General features: G+C 42.6%; 1 protein-coding gene across 1 annotated transcript in view; it reads left to right on the forward strand.

Moving 5' to 3' along the window:
* Positions 1-4,773: 4,773 nt before the first annotated feature.
* The window catches only part of LOC106586935 (neuropilin-2), a 251,886-nt gene continuing 235,962 nt past the window's right edge, over positions 4,774-20,697 (forward strand). Inside the window, 1 exon segment of the mRNA XM_045707371.1 lies at positions 4,774-5,397. Within this exon segment, the coding sequence (XP_045563327.1) occupies positions 5,325-5,397 (73 nt within the window). The 5' untranslated portion in view covers positions 4,774-5,324.

Consider the following 20,697-nt stretch of genomic DNA (forward strand, 5'->3'; position numbering starts at 1 on the left):
AAGAAACTAGCTCCCTGGTATACAGAAAATACACGAGCTCTGAAGCAAGCTTCCAGAAAATTGGAACGGAAATGGCGCCACACCAAACTGGAAGTCTTCCGACTAGCTTGGAAAGACAGTACCGTGCAGTATCGAAGAGCCCTTACTGCTGCTCGATCATCCTATTTTTCCAACTTAATTGAGGAAAATAAGAACAATCCGAAATTTCTTTTGATACTGTCGCAAAGCTAACTAAAAAGCAGCCTTCGCAAATGGAGGATGGCTTTCACTTCAGCAGTAATAAATTTATGAACTTCTTTGAGGAAAAGATCATGATCATTAGAAAGCAAATTACAGACTCCTCTTTAAATCTGGGTATTCCTCCAAAGCTCCATTGTCCTGAGTCTGCACAACTCTGCCAGGACCTAGGATCAAGGGAGATACTAAAGTGTTTTAGTACTATATCTCTTGACGCAATGATGAAAATAATCATGGCCTCCAAACCCTCAAGCTGCATACTGGACCCTATTCCAACTAAACTACTGAAAGAGCTGCTTCCTGTGCTTGGCCCTCCTATGTTGAACATAATAAACGGCTCTCTATCCACCGGATGTGTACCAAGCTCACTAAAAGTGGCAGTAATAAAGCCTCTCTTGAAAAAGCCGAATCTTGATCCAGAAATTATAAAAAACTATCGGCCTATATCGAATCTTCCATTCCTCTCCAAAATTTTAGAAAAAGCTGTTGCACAGCAACTGACTGCCTTCCTGAAGACAAACAATGTATACGAAACGCTTCAGTCTGGTTTTAGACCCCATCATAGCACTGAGACTGCACTTGTGAAGGTGGTAAATGACCTTTTAATGACGTCAGACCGAGGCTCTGCATCTGTCCTCGTGCTCCTAGATCTTAGTGCCGCTTTTGATACCATCGATCACCACATTCTTTTGGAGAGATTGGAAACCCAAATTGGTCTACATGGACAAGTTCTGGCCTGGTTTAGATCTTATCTGTCGGAAAGATATCAGTTTGTCTCTGTGAATGGTTTGTCCTCTGACAAATCAATTGTAAATTTCGGTGTTCCTCAAGGTTCCGTTTTAGGACCACTATTGTTTTCACTATATATTTTACCTCTTGGGGATGTCATTCGAAAACATAATGTTAAATTTCACTGCTATGCAGACGACACACAGCTGTACATTTCAATGAAACATGGTGAAGCCCCAAAATTGCCCTCGCTAGAAGCCTGTGTTTCAGACATAAAGAAGTGGATGGCTGCAAACTTTCTACTTTTAAACTCGGACAAAACAGAGATGCTTGTTCTAGGTCCCAAGAAACAAAGAGATCTTCTGTTGAATCTGACAATTAATCTGGATGGTTGTACAGTCGTCTCAAATAAAACTGTGAAGGACCTCGGCGTTACTCTGGACCCTGATCTCTCTTTTGAAGAACATATCAAGACTGTTTCAAGGACAGCTTTTTTCCATCTACGTAACATTGCAAAAATCAGAAATTTTCTGTCCAAAAATGACGCAGAAAAATTAATCCATGCTTTTGTTACTTCTAGGCTGGACTACTGCAATGCTCTACTTTCCGGCTACCCGGATAAAGCACTAAATAAACTTCAGTTAGTGCTAAATACGGCTGCTAGAATCCTGACTAGAACCAAAAAATTTGATCATATTACTCCAGTGTTAGCCTCCCTACACTGGCTTCCTGTTAAGGCAAGGGCTGATTTCAAGGTTTTACTGCTAACCTACAAAGCATTACATGGGCTTGCTCCTACCTATCTTTCCGATTTGGTCCTGCCGTACATACCTACACGTACGCTACGGTCACAAGACGCAGGCCTCCTAATTGTCCCTAGAATTTCTAAGCAAACGGCTGGAGGTAGGGCTTTCTCCTATAGAGCTCCATTTTTATGGAATGGTCTGCCTACCAATGTGAGAGACGCAGACTCAGTCTCAACCTTTAAGTCTTTACTGAAGACTTATCTCTTCAGTAGGTCCTATGATTAAGTATAGTCTGGCCCAGGAGTGTGAAGGTGAACGGAAAGGCTGGAGCAACGAACCGCCCTTGCTGTCTCTGCCTTGCCGGTTCCCCTCTTTCCACTGGGATTCTCTGCCTCTAACCCTTTTACAGAGGCTGAGTCACTGGCCTACTGGTGTTCTTCCATGCCGTCCATGGGAGGGGTGCGTCACTTGAGTGGGTTGAGTCACTGACGTGGTCTTCCTGTCTGGGTTGGCGCCCCCCCCTTGGGTTGTGCCATGGCGGAGATCGTTGTGGGCTATACTCGGCCTTGTCTTAGGACGGTAAGTTGGTGGTTGGAGACATCCCTCTAGTGGTGTGGGGGCTGTGCTTTGGCAAAGTGGGTGGGGTTATATCCTGCCTGTTTGGCCCTGTCCGGGGTATCATCGGATGGGGCCACAGTGTCTTCTGATCCCTCCTGTCTCAGCCTCCAGTATTTATGCTGCAGTAGTTTATGTGTCGGGGGCTAGGGTCAGTCTGTTACATCTGGAGTATTTCTCTTGTCTTATCCGGTGTCCTGTGTGTATTTAAATATGCTCTCTCTAATTCTCTCTTTCTCTCTTTCTGTCTTTCTCTCGGAGGACCTGAGCCCTAGGACCATGCCTCAGGACTACCTGGTATGATGACTCCTTGCTGTCCCCAGTCCACCTGGCCGTGCTGCTGCTCCAGTTTCAACTGTTCTGCCTGCGGCTATGGAACCCTGACCTGTTCACCGGACGTGCTTGTTGCACCCTCGACAACTACTATGATTATTATTATTTGACCATGCTGGTCATTTATGAACATTTTAACATTTTAACATTTTGACCATGTTCTGTTTTAATATCCACCCTGCACAGCCAGAAGAGGACTGGCCACCCCTCATAGCCTGGTTCCTCTCTAGGTTTCTTCCTAGGTTTTTGGCCTTTCTAGGGAGTTTTTCCTAGGGAGTTTTTCCTAGCCACCGTGCTTCTTTCACATGCTTTGCTTGCTGTTTGGGGTTTTAGGCTGGGTTTCTGTACAGCACTTTGAGAATATCAGCTGATGTACGAAGGGCTATATAAAAATAAATTTGATTTGATTTGATACCATTACAGGTGTGTTACAATTATACCGTTACAGGTGTGTTACAATTATATCGTTAAAGGGCGTTACAATTATACCATTACAGGTGTGTTACAATTATACCGTTACAGGTGTGTTACAATTATACCATTACAGGTGTGTTACAATTATACCGTTACAGGTGTGTTACAATTATATCGTTAAAGGGCGTTACAATTATACCATTACAGGTGTGTTACAATTAAACCGTTACAGGTGTGTTACAATTATACCGTTACAGGTGTGTTACAATTATACCATTACAGGTGTGTTACAATTATACCGTTACAGGTGTGTTACAATTATATCGTTAATGGGCGTTACAATTATACCATTACAGGTGTGTTACAATTATACCGTTACAGGTGTGTTACAATTATACCATTACAGGTGTGTTACAATTATACCGTTACAGGTGTGTTACAATTATATCGTTAAAGGGCGTTACAATTATACCATTACAGGTGTGTTACAATTAAACCGTTACAGGTGTGTTACAATTATACTGTTACAGGGTGTTACAATTATACCGTTACAGGTGTGTTACAATTATACCGTTACAGGTGTGTTACAATTATACCGTTACAGGTGTGTTACAATTATATCGTTAAAGGGCGTTACAATTATATCCTTACAGGTGTGTTACAATTATACCGTTACAGGTGTGTTACAATTATACCGTTACAGGTGTGTTACAGGTAAATGCACTACAAGCCAATTAGAAATTAGTATTCACCAATGACATGGTATAAGTTGATTGTTCTCAGAATATGATGGTAACTAAATGACAGTATAATGCTTGTTCATATTACCTAAGAAGAACACTAGTTTATATCTAAGCACAAAGGAGTCCTGTCCAGTTCTCTCCATATATAATGATTAAGCCAACCAGCCCGTGGTAACTGTAGCCTATATGCGCCACCGCTTCTGTTTCTCCTTCCGTATCTGTCTGTTTATAAATCAAAGAAAGAAAGAAAGAAAGCTCCAGCAGACAGACAGACAGACAGGCAGACAGACAGACAGACAGACAGACAGACAGACAGACAGACAGACAGACAGACAGACAGACAGACAGACAGGCTGGCAGGCAGGCAGGAAGACAGGCAGGCAGGCAGACAGACAGACAGACAGACAGACAGACAGACAGACAGACAGACAGACAGACTGGCAGGCAGGCAGGCAGGAAGACAGGCAGGCAGGCAGGCAGGCAGGCAGGCAGACAGGCAGACAGCAGGCAGGCAGGCAGGCAGGCAGACAGTGAGTGGTCCTCTTTAATCAGCGGCTGTGAGGAGGCGGGTCTAGGTGCTGACTGTAATGTGATAGCTGCTCCCTTCTAACGCTTTTATATACACACGCTGCCTTGCCTGGCTTGCCTTGCCTGGCTTTCCGACTCTCTCAGCGCTGCTGGAAGACGGAGCCTTCAAAACTCAAGACAGAATAGTCCGAGCAGAGTAGAGGAAGGAGCTACTAGCGGGGACAGCGAGAGAGAGAGAGAGAGCACAGTGTTACTTCTAGATTATTGAACACAGGGTTTTTCTAACGGCAAATATAACGTTTTTTGATGAGCGTTGTATGGAAGAACGGTTTTACGCACTAACGTTGGACATTTGGACTGCTTCGTTTAGATTGTGCTTTTATTTTTTGGGGGGTGGGGTGGGTGGGTTTTTTTTTTGGGGGGGGGGGGACAAGTAAATGTACTGGAGGGAGAAAGTCAAAGGAAAGATAAGGACATATGTTGTCACTGGATTTCGAGGGAACCCAACAAAAAAACGCACTTGAGATATCAGCTCACGGAAAGCGTCAAATCAGTGGACGAAAACCGCTACGGACCTTCTGAATTGATACAGATGATTTGGTTTTAAGCTGTATTTTAGTCTAGTGTTTTATTTCGTTGGAATAGAAGATCATCTGAATGATATTTATGTTATATATATTTTTAAATGTTTTATATTGTGGTGGTTTTTGAATCTATTCAAATATTGAATTGAAATAACCTGGGCAAAATATTTATATATATATATATATATATTATTATTTTTTTAAAGAGGAAAGAAAATAAGGTGGTGGGAATGTAAATCGCCGCTGTGGGGAACACCGACCACGGATAGACCGTTCTCGGTGGAGACGCGTGTTACGCGTGAGGGGAGAAAACAAGTTTGTAAAGGTACGAGGAGGACTTTTTACTGCGAGTTCTTCTCTCCAAAGATCGGAAGAGTAAAACTTCACCCAGCGACATGGATATATTAACGTGGCTGTGTGGATGTTTACTGGCGGGTTTCTTACCACAAATAGTTATCGGTGAAGAAGGTACGTCTTGTTTTTGTATGTTGTTATGAGCGAAACCTTTTTGCAGCCTTACAACTCCTGTTCTCACCAATGTGTTATGTGCCGTTTGAAATAGGATTTTGAACCGCTTTTGCTTCAGCAGAAATATTACCCATTATAAATATATCATTATATTTCCTTCTAAAGCCTTCGTGGAAAATAAGAAGAGAACAATGTATTTCCCTAGTCTAGTCTTCTCCATCTAGTCTTTCCGATTTGATTTAGATATGGGATTGAAAATCTCGTTCGGTTTTTCAGTATAGGTTTTAATATTAACAAATCAAAATGAGTTGTTTTTTTTGTTATATCTCCCGGACAGTCAGTTATTCAACGACATGTGTCGTGTGTTTTAAACGTTGGAACTGTCAGCGGGACTCGACGTGCGTAGAGAACCGCCGCGGCGGTTCTGTTTTTAAGGGGAAGGATCATTCCTGACGCCGCGGGCGTCACCGGGAACCGGTTCACATCTCCGGTGGACTCGGTGCTGCTGTAGTCTCTTAAATAAATACATTTCCTCACAAAACCTACCATTTAAAACAAAAACAAAAAAGTGAAATAACGTTTCAACTAAAATAGCCAATATTTCACTGAGGTTATAATAGAAATGTTTTATTGTAGTGAGGGATTTTTAGAAATAATGAATTGTGTTGTTGGTATCATCAGGAAGCGTCTGTTGAAATGACCAATGTTCCCTGATAAGTGTTTAGATACAATAGTCAACGGGTTAGTTAGTTAGTTAGTTAGTTAGTTAGTTAGTTAGTTAGTTAGTTAGTTAGTTAGCTTCACATAGAGGCGAATCTACACTAAAAACATGCTCTGTTATCATTTTTACTATGCTCATTAAAAGACAACAATGTTCTTTAATCGTCAGATTAACCTTTTGATTATATGAGTGGATTATGTTTTTTTGTGGGGATTTAATTTGACTTTCTTGGTTCTAATGATATGTGTTTAAATGTTCACTTTAAATGTAATGATTTGCAGTCTGTTTTAGTGTAAACATAATGGTTTATGTTTCCAATATTGACCATTTTTATCATTTATCCCCATCATAATTTATAGGCTTGCTACAGCGTTACCCGCGAGGAGGCTATTTCACCTCCTAACAATCCATATAGCTTGTGGCTAAAATGCCTAGGCAGTGTTTCAATTGATTGCTGTCAAATGATAGTTTGTTTCTAGCAAATCAGAACATTATTTTTTTTGTTTGTGTCTGTTACACGACGTAGCCTACAGCGGGGAAGAAAAGTTGCCGTGGAGGTAGTCAGACTATCACTTGAACCAACGCTTGTATTTGGCCATTCAAAATGGATCGACTTTTATGTTAAATGTTTCTGTTGAGAGTGTAGAGAGGCTTGGAGGACCTTGACGGAGATTAGTCCGGTGTAGAGCTCCATGACCGGGACCGTGTAGACAGACTCTGAAAACTAACGCAGGGCTAAAACGTTTATGAGGAAGACTTCTGGTTTTTTCTTCTCCTTCCTTCCTTTCTTTCTTTCTTTCTTTCTTTCTGTCTATTGGATTTCACGAATGACATATTGTTTTCTAATCTCAAACATATTTTGAAAAGGTATATATCTATTTTTTTTATTTGCTTTAAAACCATATTTATATAGAGTTAGGACATTGACCGTATATATCGTAGAACAGTAATAACATTGTAATAACGCGATGTAACGTTGATCAGGCTACAGTTTCCTGTGGTTATTGTTTTGTTGAATTAGATACACTTTATAATGAATTGACCTTTATGTCATAGTAATAACATGGCAATAACACAATGGTACACATTTTATCCATCACAATTCATTTATAATGTTTGGAGGAACATTTTTTTTTTTTACCAGGGGTGTTGGAAGGTATATAACCCTACCCTAAGCTATTACCTTATTTTCAAGATGAACGGCTTTTAACTGAACAAGCATGACTGCCCCCAGGCCACCTGGAACAGTAGCCAGGAATCAGTATCTCTTTCTGGGGAAGAAAACCATTAGTTTAGCCTGGTAGACTGCTGGTGCTGCTACTGCTGCTACTGCTGCTCTCCTCCCTTCATTTATACCGATATGAAGAGCTAGTTAAACAACTTGACTAGACTGAATGCTGCGTGTGTGTGTGTGTGTGTGTGTGTGTGTGTGTGTGTGTGTGTGTGTGTGTGTGTGTGTGTGTGTGTGTGTGTGTGTGTGTGTGTGTGTGTAAGACAGAGAGAGACAGATAGAGAGAGAGAGACAGATAGAGACATAGAGAGAGACAGATAGAGAGAGAGAGAGACAGAGAGAGAGCGACAGAGCGACAGAGAGAGAGAGAGAGACAGAGAGTGAGAGACAGAGCGACAGAGAGAGAGAGAGAAGTAGGCGTTCAGTCTGATTCAGCCAGGGCAGCTCATCATATGGGTAAATAAACCTTTTGCTAATTATCAGTTGACATATCCTCTCACTACGGAAGTGGAAACAATTATTGGCTACTGCTAGTCAATTACAGAACTACAGACAGAGACAGCTTCCTACATAGCTCAGAGAGACAGAGAGAGAGAGACAGAGAGAGAGAGACACAGAGAGAGAGAGAGAGAGAGAGAGAGAGACAGAGAGAGAGAGAGACAGAGAGGGAGAGAGAGCGAGACAGAGAGAGAGAGAGACAGAGAGGGAGAGAGAGAGAGAGAGAGAGAGAGAGACAGAGAGAGAGAGAGAGACAGAGAGAGAGAGAGAGAGAGAGAGAGAGAGAGAGAGAGAGAGAGAGATAGAGAGAGACAGACAGAGAGACAGAGAGAGAGAGAGAGAGACAGACAGAGAGAGAGAGAGACAGAGAGCGAGAGAGAGAGAGAGAGAGAGAGAGAGAGAGACAGACAGAGACAGCTTCCTACATAGCTCAGGCAGTATGAAGCTCTCTCAGCCATTTATATGCAGATGATACAGTCTTATACTCAACTGGCCTCTCCCCGGATTTTGTGTTAAACGCTCTACAACAAAGCTTTCTTAGTGTCCAACAAGCTTTCTCTACCCTTAACCTTGTTCTGAACACCTCCAAAACAAAGGTCATGTGGTTTGGTAAGAAGAATGCCCCTTCTCCCCACAGGTGTGATTACTACCTCTGAGGGTTTAGAGCTTGAGGTAGTCACCTCGTACAAGTACTTGGGAGTATGGCTAGATGGTACACTGTCCTTCTCTCAGCACATATCAAAGCTGCAGGCTAAAGTTAAATCTAGACTTGGTTTCCTCTATCGTAATCGCTCCTCTTTCACCCCAGCTGCCAAACTAACCCTGATTCAGATGACCATCCTACCCATGCTAGATTACGGAGACGTAATTTATAGATCGGCAGGTAAGGGTGCTCTCGAGCGGCTAGATGTTCTTTACCATTCGGCCATCAGATTTGCCACCAATGCTCCTCGTAGGACACATCCCTGCACTCTATACTCCTCTGTAAACTGGTCATCTCTGTTTCCCCGTCGCAAGACCCACTGGTTGATGCTTATTTATAAAACCCTCTTAGGCCTCACTCCCCCCTATCTGAGATATCTACTGCAGCCCTCATCCTCCCATACAACACCTGTTCACTCCCCCCTATCTGAGATATCTACTGCAACCCTCATCCTCCCCATACAGCACCCGTTCACTCCCCCCTATCTGAGATATCTACTGCAGCCCTCATCCTCCACATACAACACCCGTTCACTCCCCCCTATCTGAGATATCTACTGCAGCCCTCACCCTCCACATACAACACCCGTTCACTCCCCCCTATCTGAGATATCTACTGCAGCCCTCATCCTCCACATACAACACCCGTTCACTCCCCCCTATCTGAGATACCTACTGCAGCCCTCACCCTCCACATACAACACCCGTTCACTCCCCCTATCTGAGATATCTACTGCAGCCCTCATCCTCCACATACAACACCCGTTCACTCCCCCCTATCTGAGATATCTACTGCAGCCCTCATCCTCCACATACAACACCCGTTCACTCCCCCCTATCTGAGATATCTACTGCAGCATACAACACCCGTTATCTACTCCACATACAACACCCGTTCTGCCAGTCACATTCTGTTAAAGGTCCCCAAAGCGAACACATCCCTGGGTCGCACGTCTTTTCAGTTCGCTGCAGCCAGCGACTGGAACGAGCTGCAACAAACACTCAAACTGGACAATTTCACCTCCATCTCTTCATTCAAAGACTCATTCATGGACACTCTTACTGACAGTTGTGGCTGCTTTGCGTGATGTACTGTTGTCTCTACCTTCTTGCCCTTTGTGCTGTTGTCTGTGCCTCAATAATGTTTATACCCTTGTGTTGTGCTGCTACCATGTTGTTGTCATGTTGTGCTCCGACCATGCTGTGTTGCTACCATGCTGTGTTGTCATGTGTTGCTACCATGCTGTGTTGTTGTCTTAGGTCTCTCTTCATGTAGTGTTGTGTTGCTACCATGTTGTGTAGTTGTCTTAGGTCTCTCTTCATGTAGTGTTGTGTTGCTACCATGCTGTGTTGTCATGTGTTGCTACCATGCTGTGTAGTTGTCTTAGGTCTCTCTTCATGTAGTGTTGTGTTGCTACCATGCTGTGTTGTCATGTGTTGCTACCATGCTGTGTTGTTGTCTTAGGTCTCTCTTCATGTAGTGTTGTGTTGCTACCATGCTGTGTTGCTACCATGCTGTGTTGTTGTCTTAGGTCTCTCTTCATGTAGTGTTGTGTTGCTACCATGCTGTGTTGCTACCATGCTGTGTTGCTACCATGCTGTGTTGTTGTCTTAGGTCTCTCTTCATGTAGTGTTGTGTTGCTACCATGCTGTGTTGTTGTCTTAGGTCTCTCTTCATGTAGTGTTGTGTTGCTACCATGCTGTGTAGTTGTCTTAGGTCTCTCTTCATGTAGTGTTGTGTTGCTACCATGCTGTGTAGTTGTCTTAGGTCTCTCTTCATGTAGTGTTGTGTTGCTACCATGCTGTGTTGTTGTCTTAGGTCTCTCTTCATGTAGCGTTGTGTTGCTACCATGCTGTGTTGTTGTCTTAGGTCTCTCTTCATGTAGTGTTGTGTTGCTACCATGTTGTGTTTCTCCATGCTGTGTTGTTGTCTTAGGTCTCTCTTCATGTAGTGTTGTGTTGCTACCATGCTGTGTTGTTGTCTTAGGTCTCTCTTCATGTAGTGTTGTGTTGCTACCATGCTGTGTTGTTGTCTTAGGTCTCTCTTCATGTAGTGTTGTGTTGCTACCATGCTGTGTTGTTGTCTTAGGTCTCTCTTCATGTAGTGTTGTGTTGCTACCATGCTGTGTTGTCTCTCTTGTCGTGATGTGTGTTTTGTCCTATATTTAAATGTTTATATTTTTAATCCCAGGCCCTCGTCCCCGCAGGAGGCCTTCTGCCTTTTGGTAGGCCGTCATTGTAAATAAGAATCTGTTCTTAACTGACTAGTTAAAGAAAGGTTCAATAAAATAAACAAAAATCCATCAGTCAGTGTTTTCTACAGTTTTATAATCCAGTGCTTTCTACAGGATTATAATCCAGTGTTTTCTACAGTTTTATAATCCAGTGCTTTCTACAACATTATAATCCAGTGTTTTCTACAGCATTATAATCCAGTGTCTTCAACAGCATTATAATCCAGTGCCTTCTACAGCATTATAATCCAGTGTTTTCTACAGCATTATAATCCAGTGCCTTCTACAGAATTATAATCCAGTGCCTTCTACAGCTTTATAATCCAGTGCTTTCTACAACATTATAATCCAGTGCCTTCTACAGCTTTATAATCCAGTGCTTTCTACAGGACTATAATCCAGTGTTTTCTACAGGATTATAAACCAGTGCTTTCTACAGCATTATAATCCAGTGCCTTCTACAACATTATAATCCAGTGTTTTCTACAGCATTATAATCCAGTGCCTTCTACAGCATCATAATCCAGTGCCTTCTACAGCATTATAATCCAGTGCTTTCTACAACATTATAATCCAGTGCCTTCTACAGAATTATAATCCAGTAATTTCTACAGAATTATAATCCAGTGCTTTCTACAGCATTAAATTCTAGCGCTTTCTAGAGCATTATAATCCAGTGCCTTATACAACATTATAATCCATTGTTTTCTACAGCATTATAATCCAGTGCCTTCTACAGAATTATAATCCAGTAATTTCTACAGAATTATAATCCAGTGTTTTCTACAGTTTTATAATCCAGTGCTTTCTACAGGATTATAATCCAGTGCCTTCTACAACATTATAATCCAGTACCATCTACAACATTATAATCCAGTGTTTTCTGCAGAATTATAATCCAGTGTTTTCTACAGGATTAAATTCCAGTGTTTTCTACAGGATTATAATCCAGTGTTTTCTACAGCATTATAATCCAGTGCTTTCTACAACATTATAAACCAGTTTTTTGTACAGCATTATAATCCAGTGCTTTCTATAACATTATAATCCAGTGCTTTCTACAACATTATAATCCAGTGCCTTCTACAACATTATAATCCAGTGCTTTCTACAGCATTATAATCCAGTGCTTTCTACATTATTATAATCCAGTACCTTCTACAACATTATAATCCAGTGCTTTCTACAGCATTATAATCCAGTGTTTTCTACAGGATTATAATCCAGTGTTTTCTACAGCATTATAATCCAGTGCTTTTTACAGCATTTATAATCCTGTGCTTTCTACAACATTATAATCCAGTACCTTCTACAACATTATAATCCAGTGCTTTCTACAGCATTATAATCCAGTGCTTTCTACAACATTATAATCCAGTACCTTCTACAACATTATAATCCAGTGCTTTCTACAGCATTATAATCCAGTGTTTTCTACAGGATTATAATCCAGTGCCTTCTACAACATTATAATCCAGTGCTTTCTACAACATTATAATCCAGTACCATCTACAAAATTATAATCCAGTGCTTTCTACAGCATTATAATCCAGTGCCTTCTACAGCTATATAATCCAGTACCTTCTACAACATTATAATCCAGTGCTTTCTGCAGCATTATAATCCAGTGTTTTCTACAAGATTATAATCCAGTGCTTTCTACAGCATTATAATCCAGTGTTTTGTACAGCATTATAATCCAGTGCTTTCTACAACATTATAATCCAGTGCTTTTTACAACATTATAATCCAGTGCCTTCTACAACATTAAAATCCAGTGTTTTCTACAACATTATAATCCAGTACCTTTTACAACATTATAATCCAGTGCTTTCTACATTATTATAATCCAGTACCTTCTACAACATTATAATCCAGTGCTTTCTACAGCATTATAATCCAGTGTTTTCTACAGGTTTATAATCCAGTGTTTTCTACAGCATTATAATCCAGTGCTTTTTACAACATTATAATCCAGTGTTTTCTACAACATTATAATCCAGTGCTTTCTACAACATTATAATCCAGTGCTTTCTACAGCATTATAATCCAGTGCTTTCTACAGGATTATAATCCAGTGCCTTCTACAACATTATAATCCAGTGTTTTCTACAACATTATAATCCAGTGCTTTCTGCGTTGGCTTGTCTGTTTGCGTCACGTGTAAAAAGCTTGGTATGTTATGTAGTGTTCTATCTGTCTGTTTGACTCGCGGTCCAAGTTCGGTGTTTACTAGAATTGAACAGCTGCACTTTCTCTCTCTGTGTGTGTGTGTGTGTGTGTGTGTGTGTGTGTGTGTGTGTGTGTGTGTGTGTGTGTGTGTGTGTGTGTGTGTGTGTGTGTGTGTGTGTGTGTGTGTGTGTGTGTGTGTGTGTGTGTGTGTGTGTGTGTGCTTCACTACTTTATGTTCAACAGTTTGAGAGGACAATGTTGTTGTTCTGGTCCTGGAGAGAACTCTCCTAATAACTTATCGCGTTTGTTTTTCACACTTTACTTCAGCAGATATCTCGCCGTGATTCGATTACCAGAGATTTTATCCTAGATCTTGTACACAGTGGACTCAAATCTATTAAAAAAAAAAAAAAAAAGTAATTTGATTGTATCCTAGTTCTGGTTAGCTCGGAAGTACATTGTGTTGTTTGTCCTCCTGTGCTGAAAGGATCTTACTCTTTCCTCTCTTCTCCATAAAATCCTTCCCTGGATGTGTTTTGGGACCTCTTTGTCTCTCTGGCTCTCAGATCTTCTATGTAGTTTTCCACCGTGGTTTAAAATAAGGCACCTGGCTAGGGTCACGACCCCCCTACCTCACCCTGGCTAGGGTGTGTGTGTGTGTGTGTGTGTGTGTGTGTGTGTGTGTGTGTGTGTGTGTGTGTGTGTGTGTGTGTGTGTGTGTGTGTGTGTGTGTGTCAGAGAACTCTGTGTGCCGCGTCCTGTTTCATCATTCTACCTGATACATCAGAGAGAGAGAGAGAGAGAGAGAGAGAGAGAGGTCTACCTGTTTCATCATACTACCTGATACATCAGAGAGAGAGAGAGAGAGAGAGAGAGAGGTCTACCTGTTTCATCATACTACCTGATACATCAGAGAGAGAGAGAGAGAGAGAGAGAGAGGTCTACCTGTTTCATCATACTACCTGATACATCAGAGAGAGAGAGAGAGAGAGAGGTCTACCTGTTTCATCATACTACCTGATACATCAGAGAGAGAGAGAGAGAGAGAGAGAGAGAGAGAGAGAGAGAGAGAGACAGAGAGAGGGAGAGAGGTCTACCTGTTTCATCATACTACCTGATACATCAGAGAGAGAGAGAGAGAGAGAGAGAGAGAGAGAGAGAGAGAGAGAGAGAGGTCTACCTGTTTCATCATACTACCTGATACATCAGAGAGAGAGAGAGAGAGAGAGAGAGAGAGAGAGAGAGAGAGGTCTACCTGTTTCATCATACTACCTGATACATCAGAGAGAGAGAGAGAGAGAGGTCTACCTGTTTCATCATACTACCTGATACATCAGAGAGAGAGAGAGAGAGAGAGAGAGAGAGAGGTCTACCTGTTTCATCATACTACCTGATACATCAGAGAGAGAGAGAGAGGTCTACCTGTTTCATCATACTACCTGATACATCAGAGAGAGAGAGAGCGAGAGAGAGAGGTCTACCTGTTTCATCATACTACCTGATACATCAGAGAGAGAGAGAGAGAGAGAGAGAGAGAGAGAGGTCTACCTGTTTCATCATACTACCTGATACATCAGAGAGAGAGAGAGAGAGAGAGAGAGAGAGAGGGTCTACCTGTTTCATCATACTACCTGATACATCAGAGAGAGAGAGAGAGAGAGAGAGAGAGAGAGAGAGAGGTCTACCTGTTTCATCATACTACCTGATACATCAGAGAGAGAGAGAGAGAGAGAGAGAGAGAGAGAGAGAGTCTACCTGTTTCATCATACTACCTGATACATCAGAGAGAGAGAGAGAGAGAGAGAGAGAGAGAGAGAGATCTACCTGTTTCATCATTCTACCTGACGGACACACAACCGTCTCTGATGTGGAAAACAACCATAGATGTGATACTCTTTCCTAGCACCCAGACTTTCCTGAATAATCCACTCATATTTTAATGACGGAAAGGGATCACTGAATGAGTTCATCTTTCATTATTTCAACAACCTCATTCAAATGTTTTTAAGCCTATTTTATTTTTTTTTAGGATGGAAACAAACTCCCACCGGAAACTATGAAGGAAATTAATCTGCAACTCTCTGAAAACAAAGTCATATATTTGCAATTCAGGCCAACAAACGAGAATGTAGTTTAATCTCGCAAGGCGGGCAGGAAGTGCTGAAATGGTGAAACAGAATTTTTCAGGATGAGAGGAAGAACATCTGTATTTTCATTCCCACCGTTTTCCTCTTGTTTAGACTGTGTGTGTGTGTGTGTGTGTGTGTGTGTGTGTGTGTGTGTGTGTGTGTGTGTGTGTGTGTGTGTGTGTGTGTGTGTGTGTGTGTGTGTGTGTGTGTGTGTGTGTGTGTGTGTGTGTGTGTGCACGCTTACAGTAAGGGAAAAAAGTATTTGATCCCCTGCTGATTTTGTACGTTTGCCCACTGACAAAGAAATGATCAGTCTATAATTTTAATGGTAGGTTTATTCGAACAGTGAGAGACAGAATAACAACAAAAAAATCCTGAATGTCAAAAATGTTATAAAATGATTTGCATTTTAATGAGGGAAATAAGTATTTGACCCCTCTGCAAAACATGACTTAGTACTTGGTGGCAAAACCCTTGTTGGCAATCACAGAGGTCAGACGTATCTTGTAGTTGGCCACCAGGTTTGCACACATCTCAGGAGGGATTTTGTCCCACTCCTCTTTGCAGATCTTCTCCAAGTCATTAAGGTTTCGAGGCTGACGTTTGGCAACTCGAACCTTCAGCTCCCTCCACAGATTTTCTATGGGATTAAGGTCTGGAGACTGGCTAGGCCACTCCAGGACCTTAATGTGCTTCTTCTTGAGCCACTCCTTTGTTGCCTTGGCCGTGTGTTTTGGGTCATTGTCATGCTGGAATACCCATCCATGACCCATTTCCAATGCCCTGGCTGAGGGAAGGAGGTTCTCACCCAAGATTTGACGGTACATGGCCTAGTCCATCGTCCCTTTGATGCGGTGAAGTTGTCCTGTCCCCTTAGCAGAAAAACACCCCCAAAGCATAATGTTTCCACCTCCACGTTTGATGGTGGGGATGGTGTTCTTGGGGTCATAGGCAGCATTCCCCCTCCTCCAAACACAGCGAGTTGAGTTGATGCCAAAGAGCTCCATTTTGGTCTCATCTGACCACAACACTTTCACCCAGTTGTCCTCTGAATCATTCAGATGTTCATTGGCAAACTTCAGACGGGCATGTATATGTATTCTTGAGCAGGGGGACCTTGCGGGCGCTGCAGGATTTCAGTCCTTCACGGCGTAGTGTGTTACCAATTGTTTTCTTGGTGACTATGTCCCAGCTGCCTTGAGATCATTGACAAGATCCTCCCGTGTAGTTCTGGGCTGATTCCTCACCGTTCTCATGATCATTGCAGCTCCACGAGGTGAGATCTTGCATGGAGCCCCAGGCCGAGGGAGATTGACAGTTCTTTTGTGTTTCTTCCATTTGCGAATAATCGCACCAACTGTTGTCACCTTCTCACCAAGCTGCTTGGCGATGGTCTTGTAGCCCATTCCAGCCTTGTTTAGGTCTACAATCTTGTCCCTGACATCCTTGGAGAGCTCTTTGGTCTTGGCCATGGTGGAGAGTTTGGAATCTGATTGATTGATTGCTTCTGTGGACAGGTGTCTTTTTTACAGGTAACAAGCTGCGGCTAGGAGCACTCCCTTTAAGAGTGTGCTCCTAATCTCAGCTCGTTACCTGTATAAAAGACACTCGCCAGCCAGAATTCTTTCTGATTGAGAGGTGGTCAAATACTTATTTCCCTCATTAAAATGCAAATCAATTTATAACATTTTTGACATGTGTTTTTCTGGATTGTTTTGTTATTATTCTGTCTCTCACTGTTCAAATAAACCACCATTAAAATTATAGACTGATCATTTCTTTGTCAGTGGGCAAACGTACAAAATCAGCAGGGGATCAAATACTTTTTTCCCCTCACTGTGTGTGTGTGTGCGTGCGTGCGTGCGTGCGTGCGTGTGTGTGTGTGTGTGTGTGTGTGTGTGTGTGTGTGTGTGTGTGTGTGTGTGTGTGTGTGTGTTTAGCACCATTTAGTCTTATTTATGGAGGGGAATGTTGTGATGTGATCATGTACAGAATGTACAAACCACAAAGTTAGCTAGCAGACAGCGGTGGACAGGAAACAGTGCTTGTTTCTGCTGCTAAAGGGGACAACATCACCGCTTCTGATCGCAGGAGGAAAACGGATGGTGGATGGGAGAGGAGAGGAGGGAGGCTGGGAGAGGAGGGAGGCTGGGAGAGGAGGGTGGCTGGGAGAGGAGGCAGGGTGGGAGAGGAGGGAGACTGGGAGAGGAGGGAGGCTGGGAGAGGAGGGAGGGTGGGAGAGGAGGGAGGGTGGGAGAGGAGGGAGGGAGGCTGGGAGAGGAGGGAGGCTGGGAGAGGAGGGAGGCTGGGAGAGGAGGGAGGCTGGGAGAGGAGGGAGGCTGGGAGAGGAGGGAGGCTGAGAGGGAGAGGAGGGCGGCTGGGAGAGGAGGGAGGGTGGGAGAGGAGGGAGACTGGGAGAGGAGGGAGGCTGGGAGAGGAGGGAGGCTGGGAGAGGATGGAGGCTGGGAGAGGATGGAGGCTGGGAGAGGATGGAGGCTGGGAGAGGAGGGAGGGTGGGAGAGGAGGGAGGCTGGGAGAGGAGGGAGGGTGGGAGAGGAGGGAGGGAGGCTGGGAGAGGAGGGAGGCTGGGAGAGGAGGGAGGCTGGGAGAGGAGGGAGGCTGAGAGGGAGAGGAGGGCGGCTGGGAGAGGAGGGAGGGTGGGAGAGGAGGGAGACTGGGAGAGGAGGGAGGCTGGGAGAAGAGGGAGGGTGGGAGAGGAGGGAGGCTGGGAGAGGAGGGAGGCTGGGAGAGGAGGGAGGCTGGGAGAGTCTGTCTCTCTCCTCACCAGGCCTCCCTTTCTCCCTCCCTGTCTGTCTCTCTCCTCACCAGGCCTCCCTGTCTGTCTCTCTCCTCACCAGGCCTCCCTGTCTGTCTCTCTCCTCACCAGGCCTCCCTGTCTGTCTCTCTCCTCACCAGGCCTCCCTGTCTGTCTCTCTCCTCACCAGGCCTCCCTGTCTGTCTCTCTCCTCACCAGGCCCCCTGTCTGCCTCTCTCCCCTGTCTGTCTCTGTCTTCTGATAAATGGAGATCTTTTCCCAGAGAACATTGTGACTATCTCCCAGCAATATGGATGTTCAGTGGACAATAGATCTCTCTGTCATTGTGATGTCATTGTGATGTCATTGTGATGTCATTGTGATGTCATTGTGATGTCATTGTGATGTCATTGACAGACCTCAAATAAGAAGAACTCATCTGTGATCATGTGATGCTTTGAGTGACACCCAGTTTGGTTACAGTTCACCTCCACCACAAAGCCTTCTGTGTCGATACTATAATCTGACTGGGTACTGGGTATCTCTCACTGGGTATTTTGTGAATAATCTAACTGGGTATTTTGTGAATAATCTGACTGGTTATTTTCTGAATAATTTAACTGGGTATTTTGTGAATAATCTAACTGGGTAAATTGTGAATAATCTAACTGGGTATTTTGTGAATAATCTAACTGGGTATTTTGTGAATAATCTAACTGGGTATTTTGTGAATAATCTAACAGGGTAAATTTTGAATAATCTAACTGGGTATTTTGTGAATAATCTAACTGGGTATTTTGTGAATAATCTGACTGGGTATCTTGTGAATAATCTAACTGGGTATTTTGTGAATAATCTAACAGGGTAAATTTTGAATAATCTAACTGGGTATTTTGTGAATAATCTAACTGGGTATTTTGTGAATAATCTGACTGGGTATCTTGTGAATAATCTAACTGGGTATTTTGTGAATAATCTAACTGGGTATTTTGTGAATAACCTAACTGGGTATTTTGTGAATAATCTAACCGGGTATTTTGTGAATAACCTAACTGGGTATTTTGTGAATAATCTAACAGGGTAAATTTTGAATAATCTAACAGGGTAAATTTTGAATAATCTAACTGGGTATTTTGTGAATAACCTAACTGGGTATTTTGTGAATAATCTAACAGGGTAAATTTTGAATAATCTAACTGGGTATTTTGTGAATAATCTGACTGGGTATTTTCTGAATAATCCAACTGGGTATTTTGTGAATAATCTAACAGGGTAAATTTTGAATAATCTAACTGGGTATTTTGTGAATAATCTAACTGGTTATTTTGTGAATAATCTGACTGGGTATCTTGTGAATAATCTAACTGGGTATTTTGTGAATAATCTAACTGGGTATTTTGTGAATAACCTAACTGGGTATTTTGTGAATAATCTAACCGGGTATTTTGTGAATAATCTAACAGGGTAAATTTTGAATAATCTAACTGGGTATTTTGTGAATAATCTAACAGGGTAAATTTTGAATAATCTAACTGGGTATTTTGTGAATAACCTAACTGGGTATTTTGTGAATAATCTAACAGGGTAAATTTTGAATAATCTAACTGGGTATTTTGTGAATAATCTGACTGGGTATTTTCTGAATAATCCAACTGGGTATTTTCTGAATAATCTAACAGGGTAAATTTTGAATAATCTAACTGGGTATTTTGTGAATAATCTAACTGGGTATTTTGTGAATAATCTGACTGGGTATTTTCTGAATAATCTAACTGGGTATTTTGTGAATAATCTAACAGGGTAAATTTTGAATAATCTGACAGGGTATTTTGTGAATAATCTAACTGGGTATTTTGTGAATAATCTAACTGGGTATTTTGTGAATAATCTAACTGGGTATTTTGTGAATAACCTAACTGGGTATTTTGTGAATAATCTAACCGGGTATTTTGTGAATAATCTAACTGGGTATTTTGTGAATAATCTAACAGGGTAAATTTTGAATAATCTAACTGGGTATTTTGTGAATAATCTAACAGGGTAAATTTTGAATAATCTAACTGGGTATTTTGTGAATAATCTAACAGGGTAAATTTTGAATAATCTAACTGGGTATTTTGTGAATAATCTAACAGGGTAAATTTTGAATAATCTAACTGGGTATTTTGTGAATAATCTAACTGGGTATCTAGAGTGTTTTTTTTTTTTAATCTGAGGTAGAAGAACAAATAGCAGAAGGCTTGATGACAACAACACACACACACACACACACACACACACACACACACACACACACACACACACACACACACACACACACACACACACACACACACACACACACACACACACACACACACACACACACACACACACACACACACACACACACACACACACACTGTGTGGCTGTGTGTGTGATGGCATGTGGAAGCATGTGGCAGAGTGAGAAGATGGATCAACTCCTGAAGCAACAAAGACTATAATTCATGAAGCCACCCTCAGCTGCTCTGTTCAGCAGCCAGCTTCTTCCCCTCTGCACTTTCTTCCCCTCTCTCTACCACTGTGCTCAGCGCCAGGCTCTCCTCTCCTCTACCTCTCCTCTCCTCTCCTCTCCTCTCCTCTCCTCTCCTCTCCTCTCCTCTCCTCTCCTCTCCTCTCCTCTCCTCTCCTCTCCTCTCCTCTCCTCTCCTCTCCTCTCCTCGTAGCTCCTCGTAGCTCCTCGTAGCTCCTCGTAGCTCCTCGTAGCTCCTCGTAGCTCCTCGTAGCTCCTCTCCTCGTAGCTCCTCTCCTCGTAGCTCGTATCTCTTGGCAGAAATGAGGCATCCTCACTTTGACAGTCTGGTGCTGCTGAGATC

Source organism: Salmo salar, chromosome ssa25 (assembly GCF_905237065.1).
Source record: "Salmo salar chromosome ssa25, Ssal_v3.1, whole genome shotgun sequence".
NCBI lineage: Eukaryota > Metazoa > Chordata > Actinopteri > Salmoniformes > Salmonidae > Salmo > Salmo salar.